General features: G+C 46.9%; 8 protein-coding genes across 8 annotated transcripts; 4 read left to right on the plus strand and 4 right to left on the minus strand.

Moving 5' to 3' along the window:
* Positions 1-602: 602 nt before the first annotated feature.
* Positions 603-3,355, minus strand: LY89DRAFT_44486 (actin-like ATPase domain-containing protein). Its single transcript, XM_018207575.1, has 4 exons — positions 2,817-3,355; positions 1,175-2,553; positions 1,064-1,121; positions 603-1,008 (listed from the first exon to the last, which is right to left on the minus strand). The coding sequence occupies exons 1-4, from the start codon at positions 2,996-2,998 to the stop codon at positions 729-731; spliced, it is 1,899 nt and encodes a 632-aa protein (XP_018072628.1). The 5' UTR covers positions 2,999-3,355; the 3' UTR covers positions 603-728.
* Positions 3,356-3,667: 312 nt separating this feature from the next.
* On the plus strand, positions 3,668-5,032 carry LY89DRAFT_717858 (RCC1/BLIP-II protein). The gene is made up of 3 exons (XM_018218373.1): positions 3,668-3,920; positions 4,155-4,545; positions 4,598-5,032. Exons 1-3 carry the CDS (start codon positions 3,770-3,772, stop codon positions 5,016-5,018), a joined length of 963 nt encoding a protein of 320 aa, XP_018072629.1. The 5' UTR covers positions 3,668-3,769; the 3' UTR covers positions 5,019-5,032.
* On the minus strand, positions 4,915-6,350 carry LY89DRAFT_717859 (20S proteasome subunit Y7). Its single transcript, XM_018218374.1, has 5 exons — positions 6,214-6,350; positions 6,104-6,123; positions 5,974-6,024; positions 5,314-5,919; positions 4,915-5,263 (listed from the first exon to the last, which is right to left on the minus strand). Exons 1-5 carry the CDS (start codon positions 6,255-6,257, stop codon positions 5,145-5,147), a joined length of 840 nt encoding a protein of 279 aa, XP_018072630.1. The 5' UTR covers positions 6,258-6,350; the 3' UTR covers positions 4,915-5,144.
* A 407-nt stretch (positions 6,351-6,757) lies between these two features.
* LY89DRAFT_558259 (RING finger domain-containing protein) lies at positions 6,758-7,730 on the plus strand (the record flags this gene model as incomplete). The annotated part of the gene is made up of 2 exons (XM_018208411.1): positions 6,758-7,588; positions 7,638-7,730. Coding segments are annotated over 2 exons (924 nt in total), but the record flags the coding sequence as incomplete, so codon positions are not given.
* An 86-nt stretch (positions 7,731-7,816) lies between these two features.
* LY89DRAFT_746551 (mannose-6-phosphate isomerase) lies at positions 7,817-10,017 on the minus strand (the record flags this gene model as incomplete). Its single annotated transcript, XM_018221093.1, has 6 exons — positions 7,817-8,668; positions 8,807-8,865; positions 8,915-9,399; positions 9,454-9,600; positions 9,749-9,835; positions 9,979-10,017. The coding sequence occupies 6 exons, from the start codon at positions 10,015-10,017 to the stop codon at positions 8,277-8,279; spliced, it is 1,209 nt and encodes a 402-aa protein (XP_018072632.1). The 3' UTR covers positions 7,817-8,276.
* Positions 10,018-10,470: 453 nt separating this feature from the next.
* Positions 10,471-12,244, plus strand: LY89DRAFT_706807 (uncharacterized protein). Its single transcript, XM_018217551.1, has 3 exons — positions 10,471-11,033; positions 11,084-11,511; positions 11,561-12,244. The coding sequence occupies exons 1-3, from the start codon at positions 10,748-10,750 to the stop codon at positions 11,777-11,779; spliced, it is 933 nt and encodes a 310-aa protein (XP_018072633.1). The 5' UTR covers positions 10,471-10,747; the 3' UTR covers positions 11,780-12,244.
* A 121-nt stretch (positions 12,245-12,365) lies between these two features.
* On the plus strand, positions 12,366-14,523 carry LY89DRAFT_644338 (PLP-dependent transferase). The gene is made up of 3 exons (XM_018211831.1): positions 12,366-12,646; positions 12,697-13,308; positions 13,358-14,523. Exons 1-3 carry the CDS (start codon positions 12,549-12,551, stop codon positions 14,349-14,351), a joined length of 1,704 nt encoding a protein of 567 aa, XP_018072634.1. The 5' UTR covers positions 12,366-12,548; the 3' UTR covers positions 14,352-14,523.
* Positions 14,524-14,531: 8 nt separating this feature from the next.
* Positions 14,532-16,311, minus strand: LY89DRAFT_644340 (uncharacterized protein; the record flags this gene model as incomplete). The annotated part of the gene is made up of 4 exons (XM_018211832.1): positions 15,632-16,311; positions 15,408-15,583; positions 15,057-15,359; positions 14,532-15,001 (listed from the first exon to the last, which is right to left on the minus strand). The coding sequence occupies exons 1-4, from the start codon at positions 15,850-15,852 to the stop codon at positions 14,532-14,534; spliced, it is 1,170 nt and encodes a 389-aa protein (XP_018072635.1). The 5' UTR covers positions 15,853-16,311.
* Positions 16,312-16,413: the final 102 nt, after the last annotated feature.

The following is a 16,413-nucleotide window of genomic DNA, read 5'->3' on the forward strand; positions in this document are numbered from 1 at the left end:
TAGCCGGCTACGATAGATACACTGCGAATACCCTGATTATAGATGAGAGAAGAAAGACAAAAGCTTAGAAACCTAGTTTGCCTTGCCTGTTACCAATTCTGAGTGATTTACGTTCATCATCGTTACAAGAGGTGAAAACCAAGTCTTCAATTATTGTGATAATGACCCAAGAGACCTAAGACTTTAGCTAGGGGTCTTCCTCTGTAGCGACTACTATCGGATGATTTTGAGTGTTAATAACTCGAGGCCGGTTGCGGGCAGGGAAAGGCTTAGCTCAATACACTAGACTCCTCGAAAGTAATCTGTGTACAGAAACAGAGGTATAGTAGAAAGGGTAGAAAAACGCATGAGGAGATGAGGAGGAATTGGAGTTAATTCTCGGAATTTTATCTTCTATATATGCCCCAACTAATCTCGAATAGGCGCGTACGGCAGCCTTAATCTGTCCAGTAAAAGCCTACCATTTATCACGTCCAAAGGCTTTTCTGTTCTTAGGATTTTTTTATTGTTGGATGAAATCTCCTATCCGCTAATCTAAGGGAACCAGATTTAGAAAAAAAAAGACCTTACAGTTGAAACACGATGAGACTTGCTATGTTAAGCTCCAAGCATTAAATGTTACTGTGTTTGCAAGCTATTGTACTATACTTTCTACTGATATATAACCATACAGAACCCTCCTTCAATTCCAGCGCTCAATATCCTCATCATTCACACCTCCTTCCGCCTTAATGAAACTCAGCCTCAACTCTCCCATACCTAAAACCATCAACCTTCAACTCGAACGCCAGCCCAGCGCTCTCAACAACCATCTCAAGCGTGAAATCCAGATTATCGAACTCGACGCCGCGTGTGGTTGTTAATCTCGTGAAGAGGCTTTTCGGCACGGCGCCTAGGTCCGTCGTGAGTGTGCAGACGTTGATTAGATCGCGGGTGTAGGAGGAGGGTGGCTCGCCGTCCGCGTCGGAGGCGATGAGGTCGTCGGACACGATGAGTGATTGTCCTGGTCTGAGAATGGACGATTAGTAGAGCATAGGGAAGAGAAGGCTGAGGGGTCACTTGCCTGAAGTTCCGCGTGTAGTGGAAACTGATTGGAGAAGCGGCACTCAAGGTTTCACCCTCTGGTATTTGGTCAGTTGACAGTCTTTCTGATGGTTGGGAATGATGTACTCACTAGTAATATGCCATTGCATCCTATCGCTAACCATCCATCGTTCCCACAGCGGAGACCAGTACCGCTCACTTACTTGGTGTTTATCCTCGTCGTAAACAGTAGCATAAGAGGTGCCGTAATGCATTCGAGCTTTCCTCGATACGACCATGCTTCCTTCCAATCCTCTGAGAACAGCGCCTCGGACGACTGCTGTCCAAGCATTGACAGGTTGCATAACTTCCACACTACCGTTCTCGATTAGAGCTGTGGCTTGTGCGTGTGTAGGCCGCTCGCTGTATGGAGGTGGTGCTGCGGTGTTGAAATGTGACTTCAGTCGTGTGTATAGATAATTGCTCTGTCCAAAGCCACCAACAAGTACGATTCCAGACACTATGCCACCCTTTTGTCTGATGCCATCTACCTGTCCTTGGACCAGGTCACAGACTTCCTTCACGACTGGCTCGAAGATCTCCTTGATTTGAGCTGCAGTCATGACCAAGAAGCCACAGTCGAGACCAGCTTCTTCATCATCAGGTAGTCCTGGGAATGGGACGTTGACTTCAGCGTGCTCTTCTTCGTTGAAGTTTCGCTTGACGAACTCTTCCCAGTATCGTAGTCCCATCTGCCAGCACTTCCCTTTCTTCAGCTTCATCTCATCAAAGCGCTGATGTCCAATTCGATTTCGAACGTGTTCTTCGAAACGGTAGTTTAAGAATGCACTACCGCAAAGTCCGCCTGTGCCTACAGCAGACTCCTCAACCCTCAATGGTTTCAGGGAGATGATTTTATATGCAATCAAGTCGACAGTACCACCACCAGCATCGCAAACAACAAAGTTATCTCCAGCTGATAGGTGATTTGGCTGTATAGCCTTGAGGGTATAGACAGCTGCAGCTTCAGGCTCGCTGATCATCTGAATGTCTGACTTGGCTCCCATGCCAGCTCGTTCTGCGGCTTGCAACGTGGTGTTCTTCGCAGCATCGCTCCAAACCGCAGGACATGTGAGGACAAATTCAACTTTCGTCGACGCCATGAAGGATTCGCCGTATCTTCTGGTCAAGGTCTCCATGGTATGGTCATAGACCTGTGTGAGATAGTCGCTCACGGCATCCACGACATTCTTGTTGAACCTCTTTAGTTGGGCAGCTGTCTCTAGAGGACTAACATAGAAAGGGAGCTTCTGTGACCGATCGAGGAATAATTTGATACAGCGTAATCGAGACTCCTCGGGTCTGAACTGAAATCCCCATTTTATTGTTGGGTTTGTGCCTTTTGGAGCATCTGGGGGGAAGTCGTAGGCAATCTCTGTGGGGACTTTGTCTGATGTGATTCCGTTCCCACCTGGCCAGGTCTTGATGATCTCGACATCATCTGGTGTGGACGTATAGACTGCTGCAACTCTATTCGATAGTTAGCTAGGATTTGAGGTGAGTTTTGATAGTGTATGAAGCTCTGCGAGAACAAATTCGAGTCACATGAAGCATCGAGAGTTTCCTGGCAATAGACGGTGCTCAGAATGATAGTTGCTCAAAGATGTAGAGGTGATCTCTTCGAGCCAGCAAAGTAAAACCCTTTTCCAGCATCGAATGCTTTCCTCAAGACAATTCGTTCCCCCAATAGCGCATTCTGCTTGGCATACACTCTACAACGAAATATGGCTCACCCAGAATAAGTAGTTCCAAAATCCAGACCGACGATAAGACGATCATTGAGCGGAGCAGGCTCTCGAATGGGACCCAGTATCGCCTCAGTAGATGAGGTAGGAGTATAGTTCATGAAGTGATTTCTGCTCTCATCGTTCCTGGCATTCCGACTAGCGGACCGGATAGGAAGACTGAGATTCATGATGGCGGTCGAACGTATTCAGGGTATATCGAGGGAACGGTCAAGGTTCGCAGCCATACGGCCGCTCGAGTCGCTTCGAGTCCAGGGGCTCGCTCGTCGATTGGGTCGCCACAGATTCGGATAGTTCAACACTTGGCCAGGAATAACATGTACAGAACGTATATAATCGCCACGAAAAGAGACTAAGTATATCGAAAGGAACCAAAGAAATCCAGAGAAATACTCGTACAGGACTCTCCAATGCTATACGAAGTACTGGCGTGACTTGCGCAAACCATCAAACGGAAGGTGGGATGCTCGATGAACAATTGTTCAGAACCCAATTGTTGTATATAGAAGAACAATGGGATTATTAGAAGACACAAGACCAGAGAAGTGGATTTCTGGGGAAGTGGGATGCGATGGGCGTTCCTCCTCAGGTCCCTGCAGGAACAATGTGGTAGCCTGGTCAATAGGCAGACACTTTTGAGGACTCGCTCGAGCTTCGACTGGGGGGCTTGGCGTCGACTGGTTCAGGGCGAGCAACGTCAGCTATCTAAAGTTAGAACCTTCAGAATCTTGATCTCATACAATTGTGCAGATACGAACGTTGAAAACCAATTCCGAGTGGAAGGAGAACGGCAATGATGAGAGATGTGATTGTTAGGAAATCGATGTCAACTTGCAAGTCTGACATAAATAAAGTGGGGGCAGTGCAAGGCTGAGCTTCTTCTTCGGTTCGTGCTGGTCCAAGTGGCTTCATGAGCATTTCACCACTGCGTTTCAGGAATTATGGAACTATGGGCGTCTGGCTTCAACGCGTGGGGTCAACTTGATTTCGAAGAGGTGCCTGGAATTGGTCATCGTGATCTGAAGGAGTTTAAGTGCATTCTGACAGACAAACGCATCGAAATTGTTCGTACCACACTGTCAGCCACTCTAGGTAAGAAAGTGGCCATGAGGTTATTCCTGCTCTTGAACGTCTTTGACTTCCTCGTTTATGGCCATTCGAAGACGAGGGAGCCAGAGTCTATAGATCACGTGATAGTACTGGATCATCTCTTCTCTGCCTTCTGAACTTGGAAGCTTCGAGGTGGTTGAGCTTACATTCATACATATCAAAGTTGTGCCAAGAGCTCATACATGCTCCTACTTGTTCCAAGCTGACTATATTTAGTAAAGACCTCGGCGGGCTTGCGCACAGCTGGATGCTTCGACGACCTCATTGAGCATTGCATTTCTAAACAGGACAACTTATCAAACCTGGCTATAGCAGGCAACGATATAGTTGTATGCCAGTCTTGTTCTGAGCAAGATCCAGGAAGACCAGCCTCTGAGAATACACCAGCAGCAGATCCGATAAACGCAAACGAAAGTGTTCTGAAGCAATACAAATCGTTCGATTCCTACCTCAATGACCATGGCGAGAAGCTTCGTCAATGTGGAGGCAGTCTCCAGGTAGTAGCAAATCAGTGTACGTTTACATTGCTCACTAGTGATGGTCAAGTGTGGACTTGGGGAGATGGAAGATATGAAGCTTGTCTTGGACGAGAGATATCGGATGAGAGGTACTATCTATCCTCTGATGCCTCTTTTTGGAAATAAGCTGATGCTCATGAGACCAGCAGCAACGCCTTGCACTGTGGAAGATCTATCAGATGTTCCCAACGGACCAATAAGAAAGATCTCTTCTGGCGGATATGTGACGGCTGCGTTGACAAATGGTAATGATCTCTACGTATGGGGTGGCCGACCAGGACAGTCAAAGTTGCTGGAGGATCTGACAGGAGCGCCGATGCCACTTGATCTAGAGGGAGAAGATGTGCTTGATGTTGCCGTTGGTGTGAATCATATGCTGATTCTGACTACTGAGCGGAAGCTATTTGTCGTCGGCGAAGGTAGTAATGGGCAGCTGGGCTTGGATGAAAAGGAGGTTCCGACTTGGAAACAGGTTATCCTGCCTTTAAAGGATAGTCAGCGGATCGCTAGCGTTCATGCAGGATATAAGAATAGTCTGGTGATAGTCGAAGAAATCACATAGGAACCTGACAATCCGCCATCTTGGTATCTCATTTCTTTCATTTTGTCTTCTTATGCCATTTCTATAGTACACCGTGCCCATGATCGCACAACGTTGAAATTACCAGATGCATTGCTGAAGAGAAAATCATAGATTCGTAAGGTAATCCTCAATCTCTTGAGGGCTGAGCTTTCTGAATCTTGGTCCTTGAGCACCCTCAACTCCTTCAACGCCAAGCAAGTGATCAGCTGGTGGGCCAACGATTCCTAGACAATGTTAGCGAGCTTCAAAAGTCTTGCATTAAAGTGGCTTTTACCAATCTCTACTGTCTCGCCATTCATCTCACCCTCGATCGTCTCCTTCAGAGTCAACAGCGCAATATGGACTGCATCTTCCAGCTCCAATCCCTCTGTGTATCTCTTCTCCAAGAATGTCTTTGCAGATGTCGCACTCTTGCCAATAGCCGTCGCCTTCCATGGGAAGTAGCTACCACTGGGATCGACCTGGTACAACATAGGACCTCCCTTCAGAATTCCACCGGTCTTGCCCGAAGGCTTCTTCTCGTCAGGATGCGTATCAGCTGTTGCTGCTTGCTCGGACTCCGGCTCAATACCCTCATCCCATCCAGCAATCAACAGACTGACACCGTATGGCCGTACACCACCTGATTGAGTAGCCTCCTGCATGACTCTTGCAACATCCTGCACTAATATCCTCGTTGGTGGGTATTCATTGTAGATTCGCTTGTAGCCGGTGTGCGATACTTTGCGTGCCTTGTCGACTAATACTCTGTAATCTGGACCCATTCCCGAGTAGACCATGCCAATGTTTGGGGTGATGAGACTGACTTTCGAGAGGGAAGGAGGATCGATGAGGGGCGAGGATGACTTCTTTTCCGTAGCCAGGACAATGCCGTTTGTAGCTATTTCGGTGTCAAAAGATGCTGCAACGTAAGCATGAGCTTTAGCAGACGTACCCTTAATACCCAGCGCAGTAACACCTTGGTTGACAGCATTCAAAGCATATTCTGGAGCAGTACGATTAGCTTCAATATGTCTGGACGGTGAGGTGCAGCTGAAGGCAAAGCGCTCTTGACGGGAACTAACCAATTTGTACCAGCTTTCCACTATGAATATCAGTCAGTCTCTGATATGTACAGGTTGAGGATACGCCAAACGGCGTGTCTCATATCCAGCTACAGAGTTCAAGAGCTTACCTGGGGGAGAACGTGGTCAAGGAGAATGAATATCTGTCCGCCATAGCTTTTGATACTCGTAAGACCTTGTCGAAGAGAAGCCCCTAACGATAGCAGACCGAGAAAGAGTTTTAGACACTTGGGAATTTGGAGAAAAGTGAAGAATTGAGCTGTTCTCGAGAGGCTTGAAGGTCAAGCTACTGATTGAGGCAGCTAAGACGCGCATAGCACTCGCCTATCCTGAGGCTCCAAAATTATACGGCAAGCCTCACAGAGCACTTACGCAGGTCCTCGGATCGGACTTCAGTTACACCATTTGCCGCCGGAATTTGACTTTCTTTACTCTTCTGGAACAAAGACAAGCCACATCTCAGCTTGGAGAGAACCATTCACCCCACTACATACGTGGAGCTATCTTTGTGCTCTTCCACTAATGACTCAACACTGATTGCTTCTAGGAGTCGCAGCGAAGAATCGCAGAAAGCTTCAATGACGACTAAACTTTAAATATATTAAGTCCAAAGCTCCGAGCTTACAAACAATGTCCGTACCACAAGCACGAGAAGCCTGGTCTTGGCCAGAAGATATCAATACGGGGAATCACGATGCGTTTTCAACTGAAAATTATCATCCTCCTGGAACCTTCGCAGAAGAAGAGCCTGAGCCGAAGTTCGAGTCAGAAACACAACCAGAAGATGCTGGTCCTCTTCCGAGGCAGAGGCACTATCCACCACGAACATGTAGGATATGCTTGGAAGAAGTGCCGCCAACCTACGACGGGCTGACCGGTGGCATACCTTCTATCCTTCATCCAGCCCCAAAAGTCAGATACGTTTCTCCAGATTTGGGTCGCCTGATCCGACCTTGCAAGTGCCGCGGCTCTCAGAAATACGTCCATGAAGGTTGTCTACAGGCATGGAGACATGCAGATCCAGCGTACGGACGACGCAACTTTTGGGAATGTCCAACCTGCAAGTTCAAATATAGTCTGGAGAGGATGAGATGGAGTCGAGTCATTACGAGCACGATGACACAGATTGTTCTCACATTTGCGATTATGCTGGCTGCGGTCTTTGTCTTCGGATTCGTTGCAGATCCGATTATCAACCTCTACCTTGATCCTTATGAGACTATTACCTCCATACCCACTGGCGGACCGCGTCTACTTCTCGAAGATGAGGAGGCTTCTTGGGCTGAGCATTTTCTGAAAGGATTGGCCTCCCTTGGGCTTCTAGGTTTCGTGAAGGTATTTTTTGCAATGTCTCCTTGGCACTGGTGGAATCTACGCCAAACAGGCATCTTGGGTGGCGGCCGCAGAAGAGGCGGGACTGGAAGGGACCGCTTAGAGGATATTTCTTGGACTGTCGTCATCATTGGAGTCGTAACCTTCTTAGCTGTGAGTATAGATAGGTCAACATGTGGTGTTGCAACTGACATCTTCATAGGCCGTATGGACTTGGGTGCGTTCTTGGACAAAGAATGCCCTTGAAAAGGCAGGTGAACGAGTTGCCGATGTCCAAGGAGATGAGGACGAAGATGTTGACGAGCTTGATGAACCTTCAACCGCTCAAGCAGCAGCCGGGTCTTCAACAGCGGCACAAAGTACGTCAACCGCAGATGCACCCACTTCATCTGCGACTGAAGAACGAAAGACTCTTTGATGATTGACTTGCATTTTTCTTGTTTCTAGCGAGGTGTTGGGGACACGAGGATTTTGTAAACTACTGCCCAGGCACCATAGAATGACTTTATCGCATATATGTTGTCCATTTTGAACCGTCATTACTTCCTACTTTGCACACTCTTAAGTTGCCACGAGATCCTGCCCAGTATCGTGTCGACTAGTCTGTGTGCATATATTTACCACCTAGCTGGAGCCTCGAAACCCGAGCGTCTTGTTCTCGTTTCATTACCGGTGACCGCGGGTTTCGTCAACACTCTGTCGCTATGCCACTTTTCTTTCGGATCGTTGGTGCTGGTTTTCCTGCTTCGGCATGATGCTTACACGAGGACCCAGAGGCGAATGAGTTGATACATAACTGTTCTCAATGTTGCAATCTCTTGATGCTCCTCTATGGATCTATTTATGCCTCTGCAAATGCGAGGTGCGTCTCAAGGCCGGACTCGGCTATAAGCTCAAGTTCTGTGTTGTAGCCAACAAAAAACACATATCCTTCCTTCACTTCATGTTCTTTCCCCTCTGCTTTCATGACTCCCTTTCCACCTGTCACGATCAAGATACCGGGCCCTTGTAAAGGCTTGATCGTCTCGCTCTCACCAGCACCCAATTCAGTAACCAGCATGTCGAACTCGCTCATGGGTGGTGCCAAGATCTTTGTGTGGCCTTTGCTCCCCTTGTCTGATGGTTTCGGCTTCAACATCGCCTCCTCGGCATTTTTAGGACTGAATGTGAGAGCAGCGGTAAATAGGTCGATTGAATCTCGATCAGCACGAGGACAGAAGCCCGTGTTGAGCACTTCATGAAGTTAGTACTTGCTTTCATAAAAGAATTAAGAGCCGCATCCTCGGCAATGGGACGAAACTTGGTCGGAAGCCCAAACATGGCATATTTCAAAGAAAGCGAAGAGAAGGAACAAAGAAAGGGCATGTTTGCCATTGTCTGAGCGTGCCATGCACTCAACGATATCACCGCTCAGGTAGGCGTGAATCCCACTTCCGATTTGTTAATATCCTGTTCGTTCAGAGCAGATCGAAAACTTACTCAGCTGGAACATAAATTGCATCTCCCTTCTGCAACACCAAGTAGTTCATGGTAAGGAGTGCAACAAGGTTCCCTGGGTCAGACTTGTCATACTGCTCAGCCAATCTTGGCAGCAGTTCCGGGATATAAGTATGTTTTCCAAAATCTTTTGCAGGTGTCTTCTTCAATGTCTCATATATCTCCACAATTTCAGAGTCTGGCGCACTCAGCATTTCCCCAACAATACCCTTCAAAGTCTCTGTGTTGAAATGTGTTTGCGAGGAGCTGATGGATTTGGACTTTAGAATCGGGATGTTGTTGAATAAGGCTTGGATCTCGAGAAGTGGTTTCCAGCCAACGAATACTTCAAACTTTCCCAAAGCAACGGCAATCTCGGGCTTATGGTTTGCGTCTCCAAATTTCTCGGGATCTTTCTGATGTAGCTTGGCCGCTAGGTCTTTGTCGGGGTGGATCTGGAGAGGTAGTGCTTTTGCAATGGACAGGATCTGGACGGACAGTGGTTAAGATCATGTATAGGTACAGTCTTCAATAGAACTTACTTTAGGAAGATATGGCAGGTCGGCTCCAAATTTGTTTAGGATCGGTTTGCCCATGAGCTTCTCTTTGTTTGCGTTCAGGTGCTTTTGAAGCTCTTCTCCAGTGGACAAAACCAGGGAGGGTGTGGTTGGGTATGTTCCCATCCATTGCTAGGGTGAAAGTCAAAACATGTTTCTATTAAATCGGAAGCTAGGTAGCGAATCGGTCTGGTAAATAGATAGAAAGAAATTGGGAGGAAAGTCGCAAATAGAAATTATCTCCCAAGGCAAAAAAGCAATAGTAACCAAAGCGACCTACCTCGGCATACTCCTTTGACTCGTCAAGCTTGAAATGTCCCCCAGGTGTAGCAGCTGCATAACGAGCAGCAAGAGAATCCTTTCCCTTCTTACCCCATCTGGCCCATTGAACGTTAGCAATGCATTGTTTACTCGCCGGAATGAATTATTACGGGTAGTTCTAAGATCAGACATTCAGTGTTAGTAAATATTGAAAAGGACGACCGACACTGTTAAAATAATGGCACTTACGTTGCATTGACACTCAAGCTGAATAATAGACGAAGACATGATTGTTAGAATTTGGAAAATAAAAATTGGATAGGTATGAGAAGTCACTTCAACTTACCAAGACAATTTTATTATGTATGATCACCAATATCTTATGACGTTCAACTTATGACGGAGCCTCTTTAAATCTACGGACCACCCGCCGCAGCCACTAAGAGTCGGCTAGTTTAGACTTCTTACATCTTAAGCATATCAGACCAAACAGTTCTCCAACTTAATTCTGCGGAATGTATAATGCCGTCACATGTAACAATGAGGAATATTTGTTTTATCCCTCTGCAAGATTGCTGTCAGATCTAAAATTTGAGCTGAAGGGTAGAATGGGTAACGAGCGCCCCCTTTAAACGGTTATCTCACCCGAAAACAAACGATGGCTTTTGATTCGCTTGACTCGTTTACCTTCTCCCGTCGCCAAGCCATTTTATCAATGCGAGCGCTGTACTCTACCGATTCATTTCATTTCGCTCCACCTCGATTCATGAACATAATTTCTTCGCGACCGAACCTCGATTTACCTCTGTTTGTGTAGGATTACTAGTCCAAAGACCAGCAGCAACTTCTGCAGCAAGTGCCACGTCTTTTCGCCAGGACAAGCCATTGCGAATACGAAGCAAGTCAGCTTCTCATCCTCGAAAACGACAAATTTCCCTCTCCAGATTCGCCGTCGCACCATTACCGATTCTCTGGAAACCCAACATTTCAGTTGCCGGAAGGCTTGTTCGTCTAGAAAATGCATCTAGCATTTCCTTTGAGGAAATCCTCAAATCCTCCGCCGTATGCGAATCGATCAGCGCGCTTCCCGGTACTGCGCAGAAGCAGGGTGCAGGCTATCATACTCTGCGCGTGTGCAGTAGGCGCGGTCATATTCATAATCTCACAGCTTTTCGGAGGGGGGGATGGCGTACCATCAGGGTCACCGCCTGTGGTGATAGTGACGGTGCTGGATCCAGAAAACTACAATAAGGAGTACATAAATAACATAAAAGACAACAGGATAGAGTACGCAAGGAAGCATGGTAAGAATTGGCATCCCGATTTTACATGAGATGTAATTGACATCAATCAGGATATGTAACCTTTTTTCCTACGGCCAAAGACTACGTCTTGGATGGAGCCCCTGATACATGGGCAAAGATTCCCGCGATTCGACACGCATTGACGAAATTCCCGTACAGTACATACGTTTGGTATTTGGACCAGAATTCATTGATCATGAATCCGGAGATGACAATTGAGGGCGACATCATGAATCCCAAGAAGTTGGAGAGTTTGATGATAAGAGATCAGTCAGTTGTGCCACCAGACAGTGTCATCAAAACATTTCCATATATCAAGGGTGCCAACATCGATTTTGCCCTCACTCAGGATAAGGAGGGTTTGGTACAGGGCAGTTTCATCATTCGCAAAGGGGACTGGAGCAAATTCTTCCTGGATACCTGGTTTGACCCATTGTACCGCTCATATAATTTCCAGAAAGCGGACACGCACGCTCTGGTGAGTTAGTAAGCCTTGGACTGTACTATGAATACTAATCAATGTTTAGGAGCACATTGTACAATGGCACCCAACAATCCTCTCAAAGCTCGCTCTAGTACCACAGCGTACAATGAATTCTTATTACAAGGGAGATACTGAGACTGGAACATACAAAGACGGAGATTTCGTAATCCGGTTTCCTGGATGCGATCAAGCTGGGCGCAGCTGCCAGGGAGAGGCTGAACCTTTTTCGAAACAGTGGAAGACAGCTTTCCGCGAGCGATGATAATTACCTCGATTCAACCCTTCAAGAATACTAGGGCTGCATAAGCCCCACGATCCACGAACGAGCAACGACATCGGCAGCAAGAACGGCGTTTGGGGTATAGGAGAGAGCACGAAGAAATGTCTATATGTGTATAATCTTGCATGGGCATCTGCATAGGGCAGGTAACCTCTAGAACAGGCGTTTGCAGCGATTCGGATGGAGAATGCTATTCTCCCTTGTACAATTACTTTTGACATACCCACAGCAGTCTTTGGAACTGGCCTTCAATTCTGGGGAATAAGAGATGGGCTAGACCAGTGTCTGTAAAGACGCCTGAGACATAGGAGGAATGGACATAATTGGCGCCACCATCCCGTCTGATAAGACAGTCTTGGAAGAATACCTGGCGCCGCGAGGCTGATATAAATATGTGAAGTGAAGCCCTTGTACGATTTGAATTAGAACATGACCGGCCGGCCGGCCGGCTATCAATAAATGAAGTCCCGCATCGTTGGGGCCCAAATCTTCGCAGAGCTGGATGGACACTGCTGCGGTAAGTCAATGCGGTATTCACCTCCGGTAGATACTACGTAGTACATGGCATGAATTGTTGAATTTCCTAATCCAGCTCTCGAATGCCGTTTATGCATGCATGTGATCTTTCGCCTCGGTTCAAAGCAAGATAATCGAATGCGAAAGCGATACAGTCCCACCTTTCCCATACCTCATATTGAAGCTCCCATCCCACATCGAACATTGAGCCTGTGTTCGATATCTTGCCGCAAACATGCCTGGCACATCGAGAATGCCGGTGAGCTTGCGCAACACCTTCACTTTGAAGAAGGGCAGCTCCAGTAGCCAATTGCTGTCGTTGAACATTGATCTGTGAGTTGTGAAACCATTTACTATGTTTCTTTATAGCTAAGTGAAGTTAGGTTTCGGAACATCATCTTCTTCCTGTTCTTACTACGATGGACGAGAAAGGGTCTGCTGAAGTTAAAGGGGCGGGGCATCTTTGGGACATTCGCAGATGCATATATCGCCATCCGACGAAATCTATACGGATTGTTCCTGCGAGCTCCAGGCGTACGATCGCAAGTCCAGAAACAAGTTAGCGAAGCTATTACGAAGCTACAGACCAAGCTTGTGCCTTCTGGACCAGGTGTAATTCGATATTTGAATCTGCCGAAGGAGGGATGGTCTGAGGAGACGGTATTGAAGGAATTGGAAACATTGGCGAATATGGATCATACTAGATGGGAAGATGGCTTCGTTTCTGGAGCTGTGTATCATGGAGGAGATGCGCTGATCAAAGTGCAAACTGAGGCCTTTGGCAAATTCACAGTTGCAAACCCGATTCATCCTGATGTTTTCCCTGGAGTACGAAAGATGGAGGCGGAGATTGTGAGCATGGTGCTTGCTATGTTCAATGCCCCACCTGGAGCAGCTGGTGTTACGACGAGTGGAGGAACGGAATCTATCTTGATGGCTTGTTTGAGTGCTAGACAGAAGGCGTATGCTGAGAGAGGTGTTACTGAGCCAGAAATGTATGCAGGTCTACCTCTTCTTAACTCATTGATACTGATACAATTTTAGGATCCTCCCAGAGACAGGCCACACAGCATTCCGCAAAGCTGGCTCTTACTTCGGTATCAAAGTCCATCTCGTAGCTTGCCCCGCTCCGAGTTATCAAGTCGATATCCGAGCCATTTCGAGACTCATAAACAGCAATACCGTTCTACTTGTTGGCTCAGCACCTAACTTCCCCCACGGAATTATTGATGATATTTCAGCTCTCTCCAAGCTAGCCGTCAAGCGAAGAATTCCCCTACATGTGGACTGCTGTCTTGGATCCTTCCTTGTTCCATTTCTAGAGAAAGCAGGATTCGAGACCGAGCTCTTCGATTTCAGACTCAAGGGCGTTACAAGTATTAGCTGTGATACCCACAAATATGGATTTGCACCTAAGGGTAATTCAACTGTTCTCTACCGAACCGCAAACTTGAGACAATACCAATACTACATCTCACCAGACTGGTCCGGAGGCGTTTATGCTTCTCCTTCAATCGCTGGTTCTCGACCTGGAGCTTTGATTGCTGGTTGTTGGGCAAGCTTGATGAGCGTAGGCGAGACTGGATATATCAATTTCTGCGGAGAAATCGTCGGCGCCACGAAGAAAATCATCGAGGCTATCCAGGAGAATGCCGGACTGAAGGAAGATCTGGAAGTCATGGGTCATCCATTAGTTTCCGTTGTGGCTTTCACTTCTAGATCGTTAGATGTCTATGATATTGCTGACGCAATGTCGGCTAAGGGATGGCACTTGAACTCTTTGCAAAATCCGCCAGCTATTCACGTTGCGGTCACTCTGCCCATCACTAAGGTGTGGGAGAAGTTAGTTGGTGATCTGGAAGCCGTCATTGAAGGCGAGAAGGAGAAGGAGCGGGTGAGGATTGTGGAAGGAAAGGGTGCCAAAGGCAAGGCTGTTGGTGACAGTGCTGCTCTCTATGGCGTAGCTGGAAGTCTGCCCAATAAGAGTGTTGTTGTGGAGCTAGCGAGTGGTTTTCTGGATACGCTGTATAAAGCTTAGATGTAAGATCTTATGATGTCCGTCGGGCGTTTAGATACGGTTTCCTTGCATACAGCTCTTGGCGTTTCGGTCATTCAGCTCAAAATTGTAATTTGTTCCAGCTTTCAGTGGTATGAAGACATTGACATAATTAAAATGTTATACCTTATGACTGCCATTCTCGTTCCGGTAGTAAAGCGGTCAAGAAGTCTCTAACTTACTCAGCCAATTGATGATCATCATGGCCTCAACTAGAGCTACCTTTTCACCAAAACTCTCGCCATCAGCTGTCGAAGCTTGCAGAGTAAGATTGTACAGGCTCAATACATCGAAGTGCTTCTCCTTTGCAACTGGACTCATCTCGTCCAAATACTGCCATACTGCAAGGTTTCCCTTGTCAGGCGCCGTCCCAGTACTCTTACTTAGACTGAAAGCTGGAGATCCGAGGAACAGCATTGGGATATTCCTTTCTGCAGCTGTGGCCAAGCTAGTCCATTCATCCAAAGCCCGAGTCGTGGTCGATACGTCAAACGAAGAGCCGTGACCAAAGGAGAAGATCATGGGACTTGGTTGCCAAGGATTCGGCTTAGAGTACATCAACTCTTTGAAAAGTGTTTGGGAGGCAGCTGAGGTTGGAACAGTATCCACTGGTATATACGCATGAGGAACTCCTGGTTGATGAGTGAGCTATGGTAACAACTTGGAAGTTGTAACAAGGGGGCCCACTTTCACAAAAGTATGGAGTTCCTTTCCGGTCGCCACTTTCACTCTTCTTGACTTCGTCTCTGCTCTTGATAGCGAATGCTTGGCATTGACTGTCGATGAACTGATTGTCACACTTGCATTTCATGCGATCTTCCTCTGTCATGAGCCATTCCTGCAAGCTTCCAAGAACGAGATCCTCTCGAAAAAGAACATTGAAAGCCGCGTATATGGATCTGGAAACATCATCGCCAACAAATACGATGGCATTGAGGCGTTCCAGGATCATACAAATCTCTGGAGTTGGAAACCATCGGTAGGTACAGCCTCGGAACGTGTTAGTTGAGCACAACTTGCTTAGGTATGCCTGCATACCTTTGCCTACATAGGGCTCATCGAATCCATGTCTTCCACCACCACTGAGTGCTTCTAGGAGTGTCGCTCTGTTCTTGCAGAAGGGAGAAGCGTTTGGGCTCGTGGGCCATGGAGCATCATAAATGTCTGCTTGTGTGATCCCACAGTCTCGACTTCCTGCAAAGTGTTCGATTGTACTTGATATACCTTAGCCTTTGTGTCGAAGGAGTTTATATAAGACTTACTCCTCTCCGGGTTCATGGATCAAAGATTGGAAGCGAGTCTGAGAAGAAAAATTGGTGAATGTACTGAAGAGGTAGAAGAGAGGAAGTAAGAGGAGATAGGTGATCAAGCAGCCGGCGCCTACAAGGAGCACGGTGCGGAGGACAGAAGCACGAGAGGAGCCAAGTGTTCTTTCAATCTTGGTGTTCACCCATGACGTAGAAACTCGATTTGCGAGACCCATGTTGACTTTGATGTGAAAGGTCTAGGAAGAGTAATCGGGCAGATTTGGAGATGCATCTTGGGATGTTCTGTTGTCAGAAAATGGCAACTATCAAGGTCGGCCCTTGCTAAGAAGAGAAGGTGCGCGCGGCTTGCACTTTCTTTTGGGTATTATATTTTCTGGAGTTGAAAACCAAGCAAAGGATTGGGACTTATAAGAAACAATCTATAACGTTCAACTGCCACTACTGCTTGGCCAGAGTGTGTCTACTTCGATGACATATTTGATGTATTCATGGCATGTATGCAATGAACGTGCTGGTAGCACACCAGCTCGAGTTCCTTGAACGATACGAGCCATACGACTATGATCTACAACGTTCTTATGGAGAACTTCCACAATATGATTCACATTGAGGATTTGTAGTGAACTGTTTCGTGTGAATTTTGGAAATGCGGAAATGTCTCTTGTTTTTGTCTGCATCACGTAGAATACAATTCTGAGTTCCCTTCTGAGCGCCAATAGACAGAGCAGCTTACCTTTCTATGGCTATCGTCTTGTGTAAAAGGCGAGATCCGAAAT

The sequence above is a fragment of the Mollisia scopiformis genome (genome assembly GCF_001500285.1).
Source record: "Mollisia scopiformis unplaced genomic scaffold LY89scaffold_10, whole genome shotgun sequence".
Taxonomy (NCBI): domain Eukaryota; kingdom Fungi; phylum Ascomycota; class Leotiomycetes; order Helotiales; family Mollisiaceae; genus Mollisia; species Mollisia scopiformis.